This window comes from Rhipicephalus microplus, unplaced genomic scaffold (genome assembly GCF_043290135.1).
Source record: "Rhipicephalus microplus isolate Deutch F79 unplaced genomic scaffold, USDA_Rmic scaffold_12, whole genome shotgun sequence".
In the NCBI taxonomy this organism is placed as follows: Eukaryota; Metazoa; Arthropoda; class Arachnida; order Ixodida; family Ixodidae; genus Rhipicephalus; species Rhipicephalus microplus.
Window position 1 is genome coordinate 29,628,851 of NW_027464585.1, and position 18,538 is coordinate 29,647,388.

General features: G+C 46.7%; 1 protein-coding gene across 3 annotated transcripts in view; it reads right to left on the reverse strand.

Moving 5' to 3' along the window:
* Positions 1–18,538, reverse strand: part of LOC119166710 (nischarin) — a 289,672-nt gene that overhangs the window by 49,364 nt on the left and 221,770 nt on the right. For 2 of the 3 annotated variants that reach the window (XM_075882433.1, XM_075882434.1), the window contains one exon: positions 5,391–5,545. The exons of the other annotated variant lie outside the window; for it this stretch is intronic. In XM_075882433.1, coding sequence (XP_075738548.1) covers positions 5,391–5,545 — 155 coding nt within the window. The remainder of the gene's footprint in view (positions 1–5,390; positions 5,546–18,538) is intronic. 3 annotated transcript variants of the gene reach the window in all.

The window sequence follows — 18,538 nt, forward strand, 5'->3', positions numbered from 1 at the left end:
AGGCGGGTACCTCTTGATTTTCTGTTGGGCGCAGGCGATGACAAAGCATTACAACTTCCGAGATAGAGAAAGGGACAACTCGGAAATGAACAGGGACGGGGCAGGAAACTTGCAGGCGTTGGGAGTCGCCGACAGCGGCACGGGGGGGTCATGGTAGTGGCACGTCAGATACGGCGTCAGAACAGCAGCTAGCGCTGCTCCAGCTTCAATTAAAAATTGCTGAGGCGGAAACAGAGAAGCAGCGCTTGATGCTGGAAAGCCAGCGGCTACGAGCCCGTAATGGGGCAGAGTCCAACAGGAGCGATGACAGCGTAGCGCTTGGCGGAAGGTCAGAGGAAGACAGGCAACTGAAATTCGCAAGCTTGTTAAGGGGTATACTGGCACCAATGCCGAACCAAGAGGCGCTTGCACCAATGTGGTTCGAGGATGTTGAGGTAACGCTCGAGTCATATGAAGTTCCGAGCGAATGGTGGGCCGGGCTAGTTTTGCCACAGTTGAGTGAAAGGGCACGCGGGCTGCTGTGCAGGCTTACAGCAGAGGAGCGGAAAGCTTATGTTAAGCTTAAGTCAAGCATTTTGGAGGGCCTCAGGCTTTCGGCGGCGAAGTACAAGAGGCTGTTTGCGGGATCGAAAAAGGGAGAAAGGGAGTCCTGGGATCAGTTTGCTGTGCGCCTTGAGAATTATTTCGACTATTATGTCCAGAGTTCAAAGGTAAGCACGTTCGAGGAACTCAAGCAGCTAGTCGTCGCGGATCGCTTGAAAGAATGTTTGAGCCCGGAAGCGAGAGCGCATGTCATTTGTAATAAACAGGAGTCATTTTTGCTGCCCAGTGGCGTGGCTAGGCTCGCGGAGAGATTCGAGGAGAGCGAAAAGTGCAAAGCAGCACAAAAGAAGGCAAATGTAGAGAAGTGGCAAAAGAAAGCTAAAACAGCGGTAGATACACCCACGGACGGGAAAGGGAAAAGGCGATGTTTTGAGTGTAAGGGTGCCGACCACATTGCCAGGAATTGCCCCAATAAGGGCTCAGGTGCAAGGCAAGGCACTAGGCCAGCAGGACAACAAAACGGTCCAGTGGTCGCGAGGGTGACGGCTTCTGAATTCAAGTCAGAAATAGCAATGACAGACGGGTTGTGGCAGCCTAAAGAGCAGAAACAACCCTCACTGGAAACTCTAACTCTTAAGAGCTCAGGTCGATCGTTAAACGCTGTGGTAGACTCAGGAGCGGAGGTGAGCGTCATCAGAAAGGCAGTGGTACCTCAGTTTGATGGTACGGGTTCGCAGATAAAGTTGACGGGAGCGTTCGGGCAACAGGTAACCGCTGAGTTGGCTTACGTGCCGCTCATAGCTACTGAAGGAAGTCCTTACGTGATGTCCGAGGCGGTGCAGTCGGCCGTGCTTAGTGCAATCACAGATAAGCTGCTAGACGGCACCGACGCGCTGATCACGCCCAACGATTACGCACAGCTTCTCGAGGAAAGGGTTAAACGTGACATAGTGTCAGACGAGTGTTCAGCAGTCGAGGAGACCGAAGCTATAGTAGAGCTGTCAGATGAGGCATGCGAGGAGCAATGGGTGATGGCAGGCGTCATAACCACGGAGAGCAACAGCGAAGGTTCCGAGCCGGTCAAAAGCAAACGACAGGAGTTTCCTGAGGCTCAGGAAGCAGACCCGGCTTTGCGAGATGCTTGGGCGCAGGCAAAGGCCGAAACGCATGGCATGCTCGTTCAAGACGAGCTATTGTATCATCAGGAACACCTGTGGGTCGCATCTGCAAACAGTTAGTGCTACCATCGCACAGGCACAAAGAAGTGCTGAAAATGGCTCCCGATTCACCATGGGCAGGTCATTTAGGGGAGCGGAAAACACTACAATGAGTGAAAAGCTCATTTTACTGGCCGAATATGTCGCGATATAAGGAGTACTGTAGGTCGTGCCATGGATGCAAGGTGAAATCGCCGACGAGGCAGATAGATAAGGTTCCGATAAAGCCCCTGGCCATGCCCAGCGTGCCGTTTCAGACAGTAAACATGGACTGCATCAGTCCTATGGTACCCCCTTCGGCTAGAGGTCACCGCTATGCTCTTTGTGTCGTAGACTTACATACCAGATGGCCAGAGGTGGTATGCCTCCGTTCACTAACGGCAGAGGTTACATGTGACGCGTTACTGCAGATATTTTCTCACCACGGGGTGCCAGAGACAATTTGCTCAGATCAGGGCACCAACTTTACGTCGAGGTTGACACAGGAGATGTTGCAAAGACTTAGGGCAACTCCGAGATTTTCCACGCCCGATCACCCGCAAAGCAACGGCTTAGTCGAGCGCTGGAACGGCACGTTCAAAAGAATGCTTTCTCACATAGTCAGCGAACATGGACGCGAGTGGGATGGGATGATTTCGTTTTTGTTATCGGCATATCGTGAGGTCCCACATGCGACTACAGGGCGGTCACCGTTCGAGCTCATGTACGGGCGGGTGCCGAACGGGCCTCTATCCATTCTCAAAAGGACTTGGTCAGGAGGCTGGGAAGTGCCGGATTCATTGGGTATGCCAGCAGCGGAATTTCTTGCGAAGCTCCGAAGTAGTTTGGAAGAAGCTAGCGAAGGAGCCGCCCGACAGAGTGAAGTCGCTCAGAAGGAGTACGTAGGACGCTATAACTTGAGGGCCACAGACAAGCAGTTTGTCACAGGTGACCAAGTACTATGGCTCGAGAAAGAAGGAGAGGGGAAGCTAGTGGCGAAGTGGAAGGAACCGATCACAGTGGTCGCAAAACTGCGACCATACAGTTATTTAGTTGAGCTCGAGGACGGTTCACGCAGAAGCATTCACGCTAACAAGCTTCGCGCATATCACGCTCGAGTAACTGCAGTAGGAGTGATATTCGAAGGCGATCAGGAATTTGGAGAGGTTCCGGACCCACCATGCGGGCTAGAGGCGCAGGCAACGCTGCAGCTCGATGAGGTAGCACACCTGGAGCCCACACAGAGAGAACAGCTGCGAGACTTAATCGCGAGGCACCCGAGGGTATTCGCAAACAAACCCGGCACCTGCAAAATGGGAATCCATAAAATACGAATCAAAGCAGGAGAGCAACCGAGGCGCGCATACCCATACAGAGTGCCGGTGGCGCTGGTGAACGAAGTAGAGAGGCAGGTAAATGAGCTCCAGCAGTGGGGATTGATATACCCGGTTGAAGGTCCGCACGCGTATCCACTGGTCTGCGTATCAAAGAAGAACGGTGACATCCGCATCTGTTGCGATTACAGGAGACTCAACGAAATAACAGAGACAGACGCATTTCCCATGAGCGTGGCGACTGATCTGTTATACCAAGTAGCGACGGCTAAGTACATAACTCTGCTAGACATGTTCAGGGGTTACTGACAAAAACCTCTCGACGAGGACGCGCAGGTTCGTACTGCTTTTGCCACTCCCTCAGGCCAGTACGCATGGAGAGTGATGCCCTTTGGGTTAAAGAATGCTGCCAGTACCTATCAGAGGGTCATCAATAATGTACTGGTTCCGCATAGACATTATGCTTGCGCTTTCATTGACGATGTAGCGATATACTCCGAGAACTGGAACGAGCTTCTGAAACATTTAGACAAGGCTTGTGTCCCTAGCGAAGGCAGGGTTGACGCTCAACGTAAGCAAATGTCGGTTTGCACAACAAGAAGTAAAATTTTCGGGGCATATTGTGGGATCAGGCAAGCACGGGGCCTATCCAGAGAAGGTCAGGGCGATAAAGGAGATCCCGGCTCCCGAAACAAAGGGACAACTTTGTAGTTTCTTAGGGCTAGCCAACTATTATAGGGACTACGTGCCCGAGTTATGCCTCTGTCTAACCTAACTGGCTGACGTGTTCCGCAGAAATTACCTTGGAATGCAGAGGCGCAGGAAGCTTTTGACAAGGTGAAAAACTGTCTAGTGCAGGCGTCGGCGTTGCAGGCACCAGATCCGAGGAAAGAATTTATCCTCGGCACAGATGCATCCGATTACGCCGTTGGTGCGTGCCTGGCACAGCAGGATGTGGTGGGCAAGGAGCGCCCTATCGCTTTTCTGAGCAAGAAGCTTAGCCCGGCTCAGACCCGATGGGCCACAATAGAAAAGGAAGCTTATGCAATCATTTGGGCACTAGGGAAGTTGGATGTTTGGCTGTTTGGCGCTAAAGTCAAGATGATTACCGATCATAACCCACTCAAATTTCTGACTCTAACCACTCCGCAGAGTGCTAGGCTGACACGCTGGGCGTTGGCACTACAGAAGTATAACCTGGAAATTGAACACAAAAAGGGGTGTCTAAACACTAATGCCAACGCAATGTCGTGGTTAGTGGCTCCTAACGATGACGCATAAAAGTAACGGCGAGTTAAGGGGGGGTGTATACTTTGTTAGCGCGTGCGCGCGACGGAGTCAACAAGGTACGAGTGACAGTTGGTGCCTCACGTGTCGAGCGAGTGAACATGTGTGCATATGCGGTTGTGTTTGTGTCGCATGTCATAGATACAGTGCAACACAGTTGGAGGGGAGGTGTTGGGCTCGAACTTCGTGCGTTGCCCGAATACCTTATGTTACCCACCCCGCGGCCGGCGACCCCTCGCCAACAAGGAAGCAGGGCCACCGGAATGCGGGACGATGACTGTCGGCTGGCCACAAAGGACGCGACAACTCCCGTGCCCCAAGGTGTTCAATTATGGCGCCTTACAGGAGACCAAGCCGGGCTGCAGGTGGCCGGTACACGTGGAAGGTACACGTGCGCGTCCGCCGGACAATCAGAATTAGCGGAGGCGACAGCATCGGAGCACGGGCCAATTGTATTGATGGCCTGTCAGCCCGGCAACGCGGGAACTTACTCGGAGGCGCTTTTGCATAACCTGGCAACGCCCGTCGTCGATAATTCCGGGAACCGGTGTGAAGGAAACCTGAGCGACGACGGAGAACCGATTAGTGGGCAAGAGGCGGTGGGTCTTCGAGGTTGTGGCGAGGAGAGACACATCCGTGCGTTCCGATTGGACTGTAAGAGTGGTGCGTTATGATTGGACTGTAAGAGTGGTTGAATGGGGAGGCAGGGGATAAAACCAGGGGTGCAGGGACAGTGAAGAGGGAAAAGAAAAGAAACAAATAAACGTCTCTAATTCCAGATGATGTCGGAGCGGTCGTTTCCTCAAGGTGCCAGCAGATGAAAAGTTCTCGTCTTCGGCTTTCTTGGCGGCAGCAGCAAATGTCACGCAACAAGCGAGAGGCGAGTGGAAGGAACCAAAACGGAACGTAACTCACACCAACCAGCTAAGTTCCCTATTATTCTATTCTTTTTTTCTGGTTACAGTGAAGAAGACAGTCGTGTTATTGTAAATGAGAAAAGTTCTCTGCTTGAGTGCCTCAATGTGCTCACCTGCCCCTGCTGATTCATGCGGTTGAAGAGCCTCAGCCAGTCTGTGCCACCCATGGTTCGCATTGTGGCCACCTGTTGCCGGAATTCATCTGCTGCTGCGTTTGGCCGTTCCTCCATTGCTGGAAACCTCCTCAGCTGAGACACACTGCCGCCATCTATTCAAGCCGCATCACAAGCAGGTTTTCATTTCATTGAAATCAGGCAAAACCTAACAATGTACATAGGTACTGCAAAATAGTGATTGTTCGGCAGCAGTAAGCAGTAACCTAAAGAAACCGACACCCCCAGTAAAACTAACATGTTATAGAGAAAGAAACACAGTCTTTTGAAATACATGCCTGGAATTTTCATGCTTTTATAAGACCTTCTATTCCTATTTTTTTTTTATTGTAACTTTCACATCCATGTAACAAAAAACTTCACAAACACTTCTTTGGTCCCATAGCCTAACTGGCTAGTAGAGGGACCAATTGTGTGACATACCTACATACTTGCGCAAGCGGTTACACAGCGACAAAGGACATCAAACTGGATACAATGTTTAAAATAGAAAAAAAAAAGCAAAAAACACATGATTGAAGTATACAAAGAAACATAGCGCAGAACGTAGCTACTTATAGCACAGATCAATAATAGCACTAGAATACTACTACTACTACTACTACTACTACTACTAATAATAATAATAATAATACTAAATGACTATGCAGACACATTATTTAGAAAGTTCGCATGAAGTGCATGCTTCATGGCCAATGAAAAATTTCTAGCCTCTTTCACATCAGTCGGTATCGCATTCCATATGAGAGCGCCGTGAAATTCTATGAGCCTTCAACTGTAGGCATTTCTGGCTACCGGTAAATTAAAACAGTGATTCGCTGTAGCTCTTGTACAACGCGCGGGTAGCGTAAAGGTGCTTAATGGGAATGGGTCATCACGTTTTATTATTCCACGCACTATATCAGCAACACTAGACACGTGAACAGAGTCCAGTGGAAGTACACGCATCATTTGAAACAGTGGTTTTACAGTATCCGTCCCGTTTGAGTATGTAATAATCCGGACTGCCCTCTTTTGCAGGTGGCTAATACGGCCTTTCTACGACTCCTGGACTCAGCTTAGCCTTATGTAACCAATACCAATGTTTCCTTTTTTTTCCTAAGAATTTCACATCACAGTAGAATCTTGGTGATAAGAATTTCAAGGGAGCGCATAAATTATTCGTATCAGCCCGAATTGGTGTGAGCCAAAACAACTTAAAGCTGTTAAAATGATAAACAAGAACTTCATTGGCAACTACACCTTGCTGAAAAAATCTGTGATGTTCTTTTGAACTTTCTGGCCTTTGAACTTCCTTGCCTTCACCGTTAATTAAGTGCCGCAGTTTCCTAGCTCATACTGCTGGCGCAGCGTGTTCACTGTTGACATCAGAGCAAGTGAAAGCGGCCAAACTCATTGGAAATTCGCTCGCTTTCCTGCTTAAGCAGCCGGAACATCGCGCCTTGATGCCAGCTCGAAAAAATATGAACCTTGGAGAATTTCCATTGAAGAATTCGAGCGAAAATGCCGGCGCTACCGGAAAACCACGTCCACGCCCCCCGAAAACATTCATATTCCTTCTGCCCCTCGTAAGCATGCCACCCCCGTCACCGCCATCGCTCCTTGAGAATCCATTCCATTTTGCCACTTTCCGGAGCACTAAAGTTCGTACTGAGTTATAATTATGCATACAAGGCATTGAAAAGAAACAGTTTACACCTTTACTAACGTTATTTCGGAAGACACGCCAGCCGAAACGACACGAGTGCACACAACAGCGGCAACAGATTCAGCCGGCAGTGCAAAAGCAAAACACGTTCGGGCAAACTGACACGCTGCTGCTGCACCTTCTTCTGCTTCCGGTGTTATCAGAGATCGTAATCCAAACCAGGCTCTCAACAACTGCATCCTTGTCAAGGCCGTGAGCTTTGACGTGCTGCGCGGGTAGTTTGGAATAGCATTAACGCAACCCACCGCCGATGCTTTTGCCACCATGTTGAATTGGCGACTCGTTGTTTACATGACGTGGTTTGAGAAATAGAGCAGATGGTAAAGCCAAAGCCGTGAAGCAAAAAGGCAATATGCTATCCTGTGGCAGTAAAATTGGTCTCGGACAAATTTTTTCGCGTCTGCTTTGCGGCGTGTTTTTCTAGCCACTAATGCGAGGAAAATTACGGCAAGTTTTCTTGCATTCACTCCCTTCAAGGTCAAGAGTGAACAGGCCTTCCTCCCGCAGACAAGCCGCATTGTGCCGCTGCCATACAGAGGTCAATCGCACATTCGTATCATTCGTGGTAGCTGGGGAAATTCTTCCTGTAACACCAAATCACGGGGTATTTTATATAATGTAGTCCATCCAAAAGAACCTTAACATTTGTACCATCGCAAAATATGTATCAACTGTAATTGTATTATCGAGATTCTACTGTATTCATTTTTTGTTTGCCTAATATGGTGTCATACGTGATCCCATATAATAGTCTGTTCATGTACCTAGTTAACTACATTTACTTTTCCTGAAAAAGCTGTCCTTTTTAATGAAAGAAGGAGCGTTGATCAATAAGACAACTACGTGAAGCCAAGGAAAGCGTCGGAGTATTATTAGCTTTGTTTAACACTTTCCTGTCCACTAAAATATGGGCAAATTTTAGGTACTCCAGTAAAAAAAAGAAAGTTCTACTCCAAATAAAATTATTGTTACTATAATAAACTGTAAGAGTCAGTATAACAAGGAATATGCTTTTTGATGGTATTCACTGTAAACAGTACTAACTATGCGAAAAAAGAAGACTTTTAAGAAAAAACTCTCTAACAAAAAAAAAAGAGCAATCTGTAAGTACTAAATCAATGCTGCTTTGTATTCAGTGAATAGACTGAAATTTAGAAACATACATATTTATCAAAAAGGTCACACCTGCTAGTATCGTTATTCAGGTACAAAAGAAAATAACCCTAGAGGCTATCCTGTCCCCGTGGAGTGAGGTTACGTGATATGGTGAAGCGCAGACAGATGCAGCATGTCTCGCAGAAAGTTTTCCTTTTCTGTCCCGATTTCTTGCTCATGATTATGCATCTATGCCTATTTATTAGTTTAGTAGTTTCACATCTCGGCAATTATTTCCGAGGTCAGCACAAACAAATTGACTGTTCCAACGAAACATTGATGAATTGATTTGAGGGTACCAAGTTCATTTAAAGGGCCCTGCAACACTTCTTCAAGTAGCCACGGAGCCAGTAAACAAGCTTGTTGCCTCGCAAATTTACCACCGCAAAATTTTCAGAAACAGTCCAGTACGAGCGGTGTAGTTTTAAAAATTAGTCGCACGCTGCAATTTAATTCTCTCTTTTCGTCCCGACGAAATAGCTGGAAGCTAATCAGGGAGGAATGGCACGGCGATAGAAAAAACGTCACACGCACCTCATGACCTTGAGCCCCTCCTTTCTATTTTTCCTTAAAATATGCGGCTTTTCAGTGTGATCGCACCCGCACGCCTGGACACGTCGCGATTTCCCGCTGCGGCTCCAGCGATAACCGAGCACGCCATGTTAAATCAGCTAATGGCTTATGCAATAGCTGTGACGAGTGATTTTTGAGCTCATGGTGTCATTCGCCGAGAGAAGAGAGCAATTTTCAGCTGGCTTTGAGAATTTAGTGTGAATCACAGGCCGCATGCTGCACCATATATTTAGCTCGCGTGTTCTTGGAAGCCTGGACTGCCGATGGGCAGCGTTTTCTGACTATGCTCAAAAAGTGTTGCAGCGCCCCTTTAAATTTGCAGAAGGGCTTCGCGGCGAAGCGGATTTCGGCTGAAAGGGTGCTTTCATGACTTAGCATTCTGACACTGCAGCAAAACCACCTTTACAAGCGAATTAATATACATTTATTTGTTCATAGCGAATACTTCGAAATTTTCAATAATTTAAATTTGAATTGAAGCGAATACTCTACTATTTGTTTGAAGATTATTATTCGAATATTCCCACAAGCCTACCTTTTATTGCTACCAACAAACATCAAATAAACTTGCCAAATCACTACATTTTGGACAGTTCATCCATCCGCAGCATAGTCACGCTTAAAAAAAAAATGCGGGTGAAGGTTTCCCCGATCATAGAAATGACTTCGCGGACCCCCATTTGAGAACGACTGCTATAGGGAATGACGCGAGTGTTTTAAAAGTTCTGTTTTCGCATGGTTAGGCTGAATAGATGGTATCATTTAGCGGGGCCCTGCTATAACAAGCAAGCAAATAATTGTACAATGGTCCTCGTTGCTGCTGTGGCTTTCTCTACTTTCAATCTGTGGCTGCTACCGTCAGTGCCACGCAATAAAGACGGGCAACTCTTGCCCGCTTTTACTGCGCGGCCACTGCTGAAGACTGCTGAAAGGGGTCTTTCTGATGTCACTGTTGCCGTGCCTAATGATGCCAATATTAGGAACAACAACAGTGACATCAGAAAGACTGCTTTGAGGTGGACGATTTGAAGTGCACTAACACAATGCGGACAATATTTCAAAATAAACACTTCCTTGGCACAAAACTAACACTACGAGGTTTCTGGACTGGTAATTCAACAATAAATGTCATCTTAGTACTTGCTTTTAGTGTCCCTTTAACATTGTACTGGGATTACAGTTACCTTTGCTTTGCAATTCCTGCGCATATACCTGACCGTTAATTTGAAACCAGTGTGCTTGGGAAAAATCGAAACCAGGTGGCCAGAGATTGCTGGAGGCTTCTTGCATAGGTAAATAAGAAGGGTGCCCAGTGTCAGCGGGCTGTGTTTTAATTTATATAGCAGCGGATTGCACTTTTTAGATAAATATTATTTACAGTATGCCATTGTGTTATGGTGATTATCAATGTGGCTCTTGCATTAACTCGAAACTTTCACTTTCACTTTCACTTTATTTCCTTAAAGACCCCACAGGGGGGGTGTTACATAAGGGGTGGGTTGTACAACAAAGATACAAAAGCCACAGGTTAACATTGCAGATGCACTTTGAATAAAACGTGATGGACAGGTGATTGAAACAACATCGTGGGGAAGGTCATTCCATTCTTTGGCGGCGCGGCAGAGAAATGATGCAGAAAATGTTGAGGTGCCAGATCGGGGTCGGAAGACTTGAAGTGGATGGCCAGTGCAAGGAGAAATGCGTGCGGCGGGAGCGATGTAAGGTGGTTGGTGGAGTGAGCTGTGATACAACTTGTAGTACAGTGACAACGTCGCAATTCTGCGGCGAAGGGAAAGACTTAATAGACCGGATTCATTTTTAAGGGATGAAGCACTGACATCGTAAGAATAAGAAGAATGAATGAAGCGAGCGGCACGATTTTGAACTGCTTCGATAGCGTTGATCAGATAAACTTGGTGAGGGCTCCAGATGGGTGATGCGTATTCTAGTTTGGACCGGATTAGTGACTGATAGGCCACAAGACGAACGTGATACGGTGAGTGACGTAGGTGACGTTTTAGAAATCCTAATGATCGGTTGGCTGATGAAATCATGTTAGTGATATGCGTTCGCCAGGAAAGATCAGGGGTTAATGTTACACCAAGATACTTATAGGATACGGCTGTTTCGACTGGCATGTTAGCAATTTCATAGGAAAATTGGAGTGGGTTTTTGCGGCGGTGGAAGGAAACTAATTTGCATTTGTTAGGATTAAGGGTCATAAGCCAATGGTCACACCAGTTTAATACTTCATTAAGGTCATTCTGTAGTGCTGCTTGATCAAAAGTGTTGGTTATTTTGCGGTAGATGACACAATCATCTGCAAACATACGAAGGTTGCAGGATAAATTGTTAGGTAAGTGGTTAATGTAGATTAGGAACAAAAGCGGGCCAAGGACAGATCCCTGTGGCACTCCAGACCTAACAGGAAGCGAGTTAGATTTGATGTTGTTAACGAAAACAAAATGAGAGCGGTTAGTCAGAAATTGAGCAATCCAATTAAGAAGTTCAGCTGGTAGATTTATTTGAGAAAGTTTTTTTAGTAGGCGCTGGTGTGGAACTTTGTCGAAAGCTTTAGTGAAGTCAAGAAAAATAGCATCAGTTTGGAGGTTACCATCGAGGTTAGCATGCAGGTCGTGAAGGAAAAGGGCTAGTTGGGTTTCGCATGAGCGGCCTTTTCGAAATCCGTGTTGAGAGGAATGAAAGAAATTGTTAGAATCAAGAAAATGCATGACATGAGTGTATAAGACATGTTCCATGAGTTTGCAACACACGCTGGTTAATGATATGGGGCGATAATTTAACGGGCAGTCTCTTTTACCTGTCTTGTGAACCGGAATGACCTTCCCACACTTCCAGTCGAGAGGCAGAATACCTGAGGAAAGTGACTGGGAAAACAGCAAAAACAAAAACTCGGCTGATATGTGCTTTGTGTTCTTTAACAGCTTGGATGTAATTTCGTCGGTACCCGTCGAGGATGACAGTTTCATTTTTTCTATTAAAGACAGGATACCATTGAAACCTATGTTAAAGGGTGGCATTTCAGGCAGATTAACAGGGACTAATTCTGTTTCAACGGGGAAACTGCCTAGGATGCCAATGTTCTTTCTTCAAAATCAGTTTTTTGTGCTTATTTCTTCGAGCTTCCAATTTTTGTTAGATTAGCACTACGGAGTGCAACGCCAAAGCCCAGTGCCGGTTGCCTTCTTGCACTAAAGCTCCATTGTAGAGAAGCCAAGCAGTGCTGACCAAACAAGCATTACCACACAATGCAGACACCATGCAGGTAAGAGCTGTGAGCTTTTAGAATACACTGATATTTTTAGAGTGAACGGGGCAGGAACAACTTGGTTCGGAGATAAAAACAAAAGTTACCAATGGATACCTGCCGATGTTCAACGAATGTTGGATGCACTTTCGCTTTCTGCACTGCAATCTATTCAATAAAAATTATCCAATGAGTCTTCGCTGTTACGATCATTAAAAAAAAATTGTGGCTCAAACTCATTGCAATCCGCTGAAATATGCAATTTATTAGAGTAGGTGCGCATGATGCCGATGCTATCGTTAAAGCTATGAATGAGCACTCCGTCCTCTTGACTTGAAAGGCTGCTCAAGGCTTCCTCGGCAGTATAAGAAGTAAACAGAAATGTGAGAATATGTACAAGAGCAGTGTGTGTTTTATGTCATATGTGATGTTACTGTCCATAATCATTCCTGGTGCATCAAAACTTGAGGTTTAAGATCATTGATAGCCTGCTATCGATGATCTTCAAATTCAAGAAAAGTTAATTGAAGTGGTGTAATTGTGAAACACAGAAAAATGAAAGTCGATGAAATAGATAACGTGCACTATAAAGATACTAAAATGAAACAATCAGACTAGATTACACTCATCCAAAATAATTCATCCCAATAATGTGGCATCAATGGACTACTAAGGCAACCTTTTCCTTTTTTAAAATTTTGTGCTCTAATTTTCTGTTTTCGTACATGCGCTACAATGTAGATGACTATGTATTTTAAGGTATCGAGGACACCGTAAATCAGTAAATGTTTTAAAAACATGCTAGGTATTGCCTTTGACCCTTTGAGAATTGGTTAACTACATTGTCAACAATAGATAATTAAATTGGTCATCAATAAGCCAACGACACCAAGCAGCGAGTTGGTTTAGGAACTTACATGTGGTGTGGTCCCCGGCTTTTCGTTCATGCATACAGTCTCCTTGGGCTTTTTTTTTTTTGTGGCATTCTGATGTTCCTAATACACCTTCATTAACAACTACTATATGCATTTCTCACTTGTTCAAGACTATCTGCTAGAGCAGAGTTGGTCAAAAGAATATGGGTCACATTGCCAGTGATCAACCCTGTGGAGGTCGTTACAAGACCGCAATTTCGGGTTTTTGATGCCGCCTAAGCATATAGTGCGTCCTGGTGTGAAAGTAGAAACAATTTAAGTAAAACCTCGTTAATTTGAAGCCACTGGGATGTGAAAAAATCTTTAAATTAAGCAGGTTTTTGAAGTAACAAAACATATAAAAAGTTGGATGCAAGGATTTTGAATCATTGAAAGTAATCCGAGGCTGCGCTGGTTAGTTCGCAGCTCCTAGAGTTACGTTTTTTTGCAAAACGAGGGCCTAGTTTTGCAGCAAACACGGATGAAGGCTTGGCCTAGCTTCTGCCAGCAAAAAAATGTCTTATGGTCCGCTAAAATGTGTGCCTGCAGAAAAGACATGCTTCACTGCTTTACAGTGCTGACATGCGGGCAGCATATCTATCACCTGCTCTTCACAGCGTCAGCACATCATGATGCGACCATTTGCCCATTCTTTCTGGTAAAATAAAGCATTTGTAATGGCCAGTGTAACGGAATTCACAACCTGCTATGACTGAAAGACATGATCAGTGAAGTTTCTGAACTGAGTTATGGAAGTAAACGTTGCAGACAGGAATGCTGTAGCAGTGCAAGTGCGCAAATTTTCAGGAGCAACCACCAATCGGAAGTTCACATATATGGAATTGAATCAAGCTGACCTCTATTATTTTGTTATAATCCCATAAAGAATGCATAAATCATGATGCAGTGACATTGCAAGAAGCATGTGACGTGCTGCTCACATGTCACTGCTGTAGTACAGTGGTGCACATTTTCTTTTTCGCGGGCGTACATTCAAGTCAATCATAAAATCGCCTCTTTTATTTTTATTTTTTTACACTGGCAGAAGCGTGGCTTGGGTGCTTTATCTGTCAATTTCACTACACTGCATTGCCTTGTGGCTCCTAAGGGCCACCATTTCAGCGCATTTGTGCCGAAATTCGCAATTCGCAATTTATAGACTGTCGCCTAGGAGCGTCCTCTCAAAGGTGATCAGTAGGCAGATGCTCCCAATGCTGCCTTGTTCGGTGGTGCTAGCCACAGTGTTAACGCGTTAGCAAGAAATGAACACAAACCACTTTGCATGTTTGGTGCATCAGTGAATATACCGGACCGTTCGTGACATGATACATTTGATTCGTTCTTGTGAGATGCAAAGTTTTCGTGAAAATACGTGGTAACTCGTGCTTTCGATTATAGCCTGAAGAGTACACCAATCAGCTTCGCAAGATTTTCTGCAGCCACTTTGGATAGTTAAATGTTAACGTCTGACCATTTTAGTTAATACTAGTCTTGTTTTACGTGCATACAAAATTAGAATTCGTCAGTGCTTTTGTAGTGCATGAATCCCATAACATTGTTTGTACACGGAAAGTAGCGTAAGCTCGCGATTTGCACTTCGAAACCTTGGCCGCTTGTTTTTACGTTCGTTGATAGATGGCAGCACACTGCAAGCGATTCCTTTCTTGCAGGGTATCGGAGTGAAATGATCTCCGCACCCCCAGATAAACAGGGTGGGTGACGCCATGTGGGTGTTGTGCGTGGTGAATGATGCGTTGTTGGTGCTATCAAAGTTGTTTGGCAGAGAGAATCCCTCAGATTACTTTCATCAGTGATGTTCAAAGAAACTGTCTTGACGTCAAGGATTTTTCATTGGACATAGATGGTTGTCAATGTGCTGAGAGTGACTGCGACGATGAACGATCAGCTGCTAGCTCACGAGCAGAGAGTTGCACTTCACGTCCCGTCGTGCGCTAATGTTTTTTCACACTCGTAAGTCACTTTTATTGTATTTATTGTATAATATCCTTCAGTAAGCTCCAAATAAAAGCATGCTTCTTCTTGTGCTTTGAATGTATCTCAATTACAGTGGATATTACCAAGCGCCACATGCTGCCAAGATGTCAGCGAAGCGAAATGGTTAGAGCAATGAAATAAGCAGTTACGACTACAGTTCACGCTAACTTCTCCCGCACTTCACTGGTGCCGTCCGAACAACGTTGCTGTTCGACAAATTTTCACAATTTGGACGTTGCAAAAAGCGTACGTGTGTATTCGTTTTGATATTCGTGTTTCTGTCGCTCTGATGAAACCTGCAACATCCAAGTGCATGGAATTTTACAGTGTTAGAGCCTGATTATGACTGTGACACAAGCGCTACTTGATAGGAAGTTAAATGCTTGTGTTCCATCGAAGAAGCAGCCACATGATGCTTACAGTGCAAGTAACAACGATTGATTGATGATTGATATGTGGGGTTTAACGTCCCAAAACCACAATATGATTATGAGAGACGGCGTAGTGGAGGGCTCCGGAAACTTCGACCACCTGGGGTTCTTTAACGTGCCCCCAAATCTGAGCACACGGGCCTACAACATTTCCGCCTCCATCGGAAATGCAGCCGCCGCATCCGGGATTCGAACCCGCGACCTGCGGGTCAGCAGCCGAGTACCTTAGCCACTAGACCACCGCGGCGGGGCAAGGACGTCCAAAGTTTTGTAGGGCTATGTTTCTATTTTCGTCGATTTGTCCGCAATTTCGCCGACATCGCTCGACCGCTTACTGATCTCTTAAAGAAGGACATTCCCTTCACATGGGGCGTAGAGCAAGCGGACGCCTTTTCGGCTCTTATCCATCTACTGACTACGCCACTAATACTGGCCCATTTCGACCTCGCATCACCTACAGAGCTTCGGACCGATGCCAGTGGCCATGGAATTGGGGCGGTCCTTGGCCAACGACAGCACGGGAAGGAGCGCGTGATTGCTTACGCCAGTCGTCTTCTTTTACCTGCCAAACGGAAGTTCTTCATCACTGAGCGTAACGCCTAGCTTTAGTGTGGGGCGTGGCAAAATTCAGGCCTTACCTGTATGGCCAAACTTTTTCCGTTGTTACGGACTATCACGCTCTTTGCTGGCTCTCATCGCTAAAGGACCCATCTGGACGTCTCGGTCGCTGGGCACTCCGTCTGCAAGAATACTCGTTCGTGGTCCACTACAAGTTGGGACGCCTGCACACAGACGCAGACTGTTTGTCACGTTATCCGGTTGAAACGCCCGACTTGACAGACCTTGATTCAGACCCCTGCGTTCTCTCCATCCACGCTTTGGGTGATATCTCCACCGAACAACGATGTGACCCGTCGTTACTCTCCATCATCGAGCTTCTGACCTCTGCTCCAACAGACCCTTCCGTTCGCCTGTTCAAACTGCACGACAACATTCTGTACTGTCGCAGCTTCAATGCTGATGGTCCGGAATTACTACTCATGCTTCCCCATCACCTGCGTACCAGCGTTCTCGAACAACTACATGACGTACCTATAGCCGGTCACCTAGGCGTTTCTCGTACCTACGATCGTGTGCGACATCGCTTTTTCTGGCCCGAACTGTATCGTTCTGTGGTTCGCTACGTCACTGCTTGCGACTGCTGCCAATGCCGCAAGCGCCCCTCTGTGCTACCGTCTGGCCTCCTACAGCCTATTGACATACCGACGGAACCATTCTTCCGGGTTGGCCTTGACCTGTTGGGTCCCGATTCCTACGTCCATCTCCGGAAATAAATGGGTTGCAGTCGGCACAGACTACGTCACACGCTTGGCCATCACTAAAGCACTGTCGACAAGCTGTTCCACTGACGTCGCTGACTTTCTCTTGTATGAAGTCATTCTTCATCACAGCGCTCCGCGGCAGCTGCTTACTGATCGAGGAAGGTACTTCCTTTGACGTGTTATGGATGACATTCTCCGCGCCCGCTCCACTGAGCACAAGCTTACCACTGCTTATCATCCACAGACAAATGGATCGACCGAGCGTCTAAACCGGACGCTGACGCAGATGCTGTCAATGTAAGTTTCACCAGATCACCGTGACTGGGACAAAGCACTCCCCTTTGTCACGTTCGCGTACAATTCTTCACAGCACGACACAGCTAGTTGTTCACCGTTTTATTTGCTATTTGGCCGACATCCAGCATTACCATTTGACACGCTCCTTCCTTCGGCTGCCCCCTTGTCTACTGAGTACGCCAGCGATGCCGTTTCTCAAGCCCATACAGCCAGTCAGCTTGCCCATGATCGGCTGCACTTGTCGCAAGCGCACCAAAAAGACCGCTATGACAGTCGCCACCAAAGCGTGCACTTCTCGCTGGGGTCTCTGGTACTTCTCTGGACACCAAACCGCCAAGTCGGCTTATCAGAGAAGCTACTACCACACTACCATGGCCCCTACAAAGTGTTACGACAACTCAGTGACGTGAGGTACGAGATCGCACCTCTAAACAATGCCTCTTTGACCCCCTCACTCCAGACGGACGTTGTACACGTTTCCAGACTCAAACCGTATCACCCTGCTCGTTTGTCGCCGCCGTACTAAGCGCCGTGACGGCGCTTCCGCCGCAGGGGAGTGATGTTATGGTGCATCATTGACAGGAGCAAGCGTGGCACTTTGCAAAGATCAAGAAGACGTCAGTGCGTTAGGTGCTTGCGCGAGGGGGAACTCAGCCATCATGTTCGGCTGCCTATTCTCGGTGGACGCTATCCTATAAGCTTAGATCTCGCCCCGTCACAATACGATTCGGTGGCCAGGCATTAACGTGGACATTCAAATAGTAGTCAGCTGTTGTGAACACAACTAGCCATTGAGTTTCACACAATAATACCTAGAGGGGAATCTGGTGCTAGAGTCTACATGGGCTCCTACAACTGCACGTGTACCCCAAGGAGGTTATAAAAAAATTGCTGGAGTGGAGGAAGCGCTCGTGAAATGAAGCCGCCGCGCCGCCAAATTGTGGAGGGCAAGAAACACGCCAGTGGCCGCAGCCCCTCCTTTACGTGCGTACGTATACAGTCGACTGTGGTGCTTAAATTCACGATCACGGCATGTAATTTGAACGCCGCTGTCATAGTTATCTCATGTGTGGCTTACGGTTGCACAAACCATTCAAAGACGACGCCAGGAGTGACATTCTACATGTAAGTAGTGGCTGTGAATGCAGATTTAAAACACGCTTCTCGAATTGCGCTGAGTGGCACATGCACACAAAAGCTAATTGTTGTGGTTTAACGTCCTATAACCATAATATTGTTATGGGAGACGCCGTAGTAGAGGGTTCTGCAAACTTAGACCGCTAATCTAAGTACAGGGGCCCCAAGTGTTTTCCCCTCCATCGAAAATGCATCCACCTTGGCCGACTTGCGATCCCGTGACCTGCTTTAGCGTACATAAAACCGTTCATTCTTTTTTTATTTTGCTGCTAGGTTTCTGAAGGACGC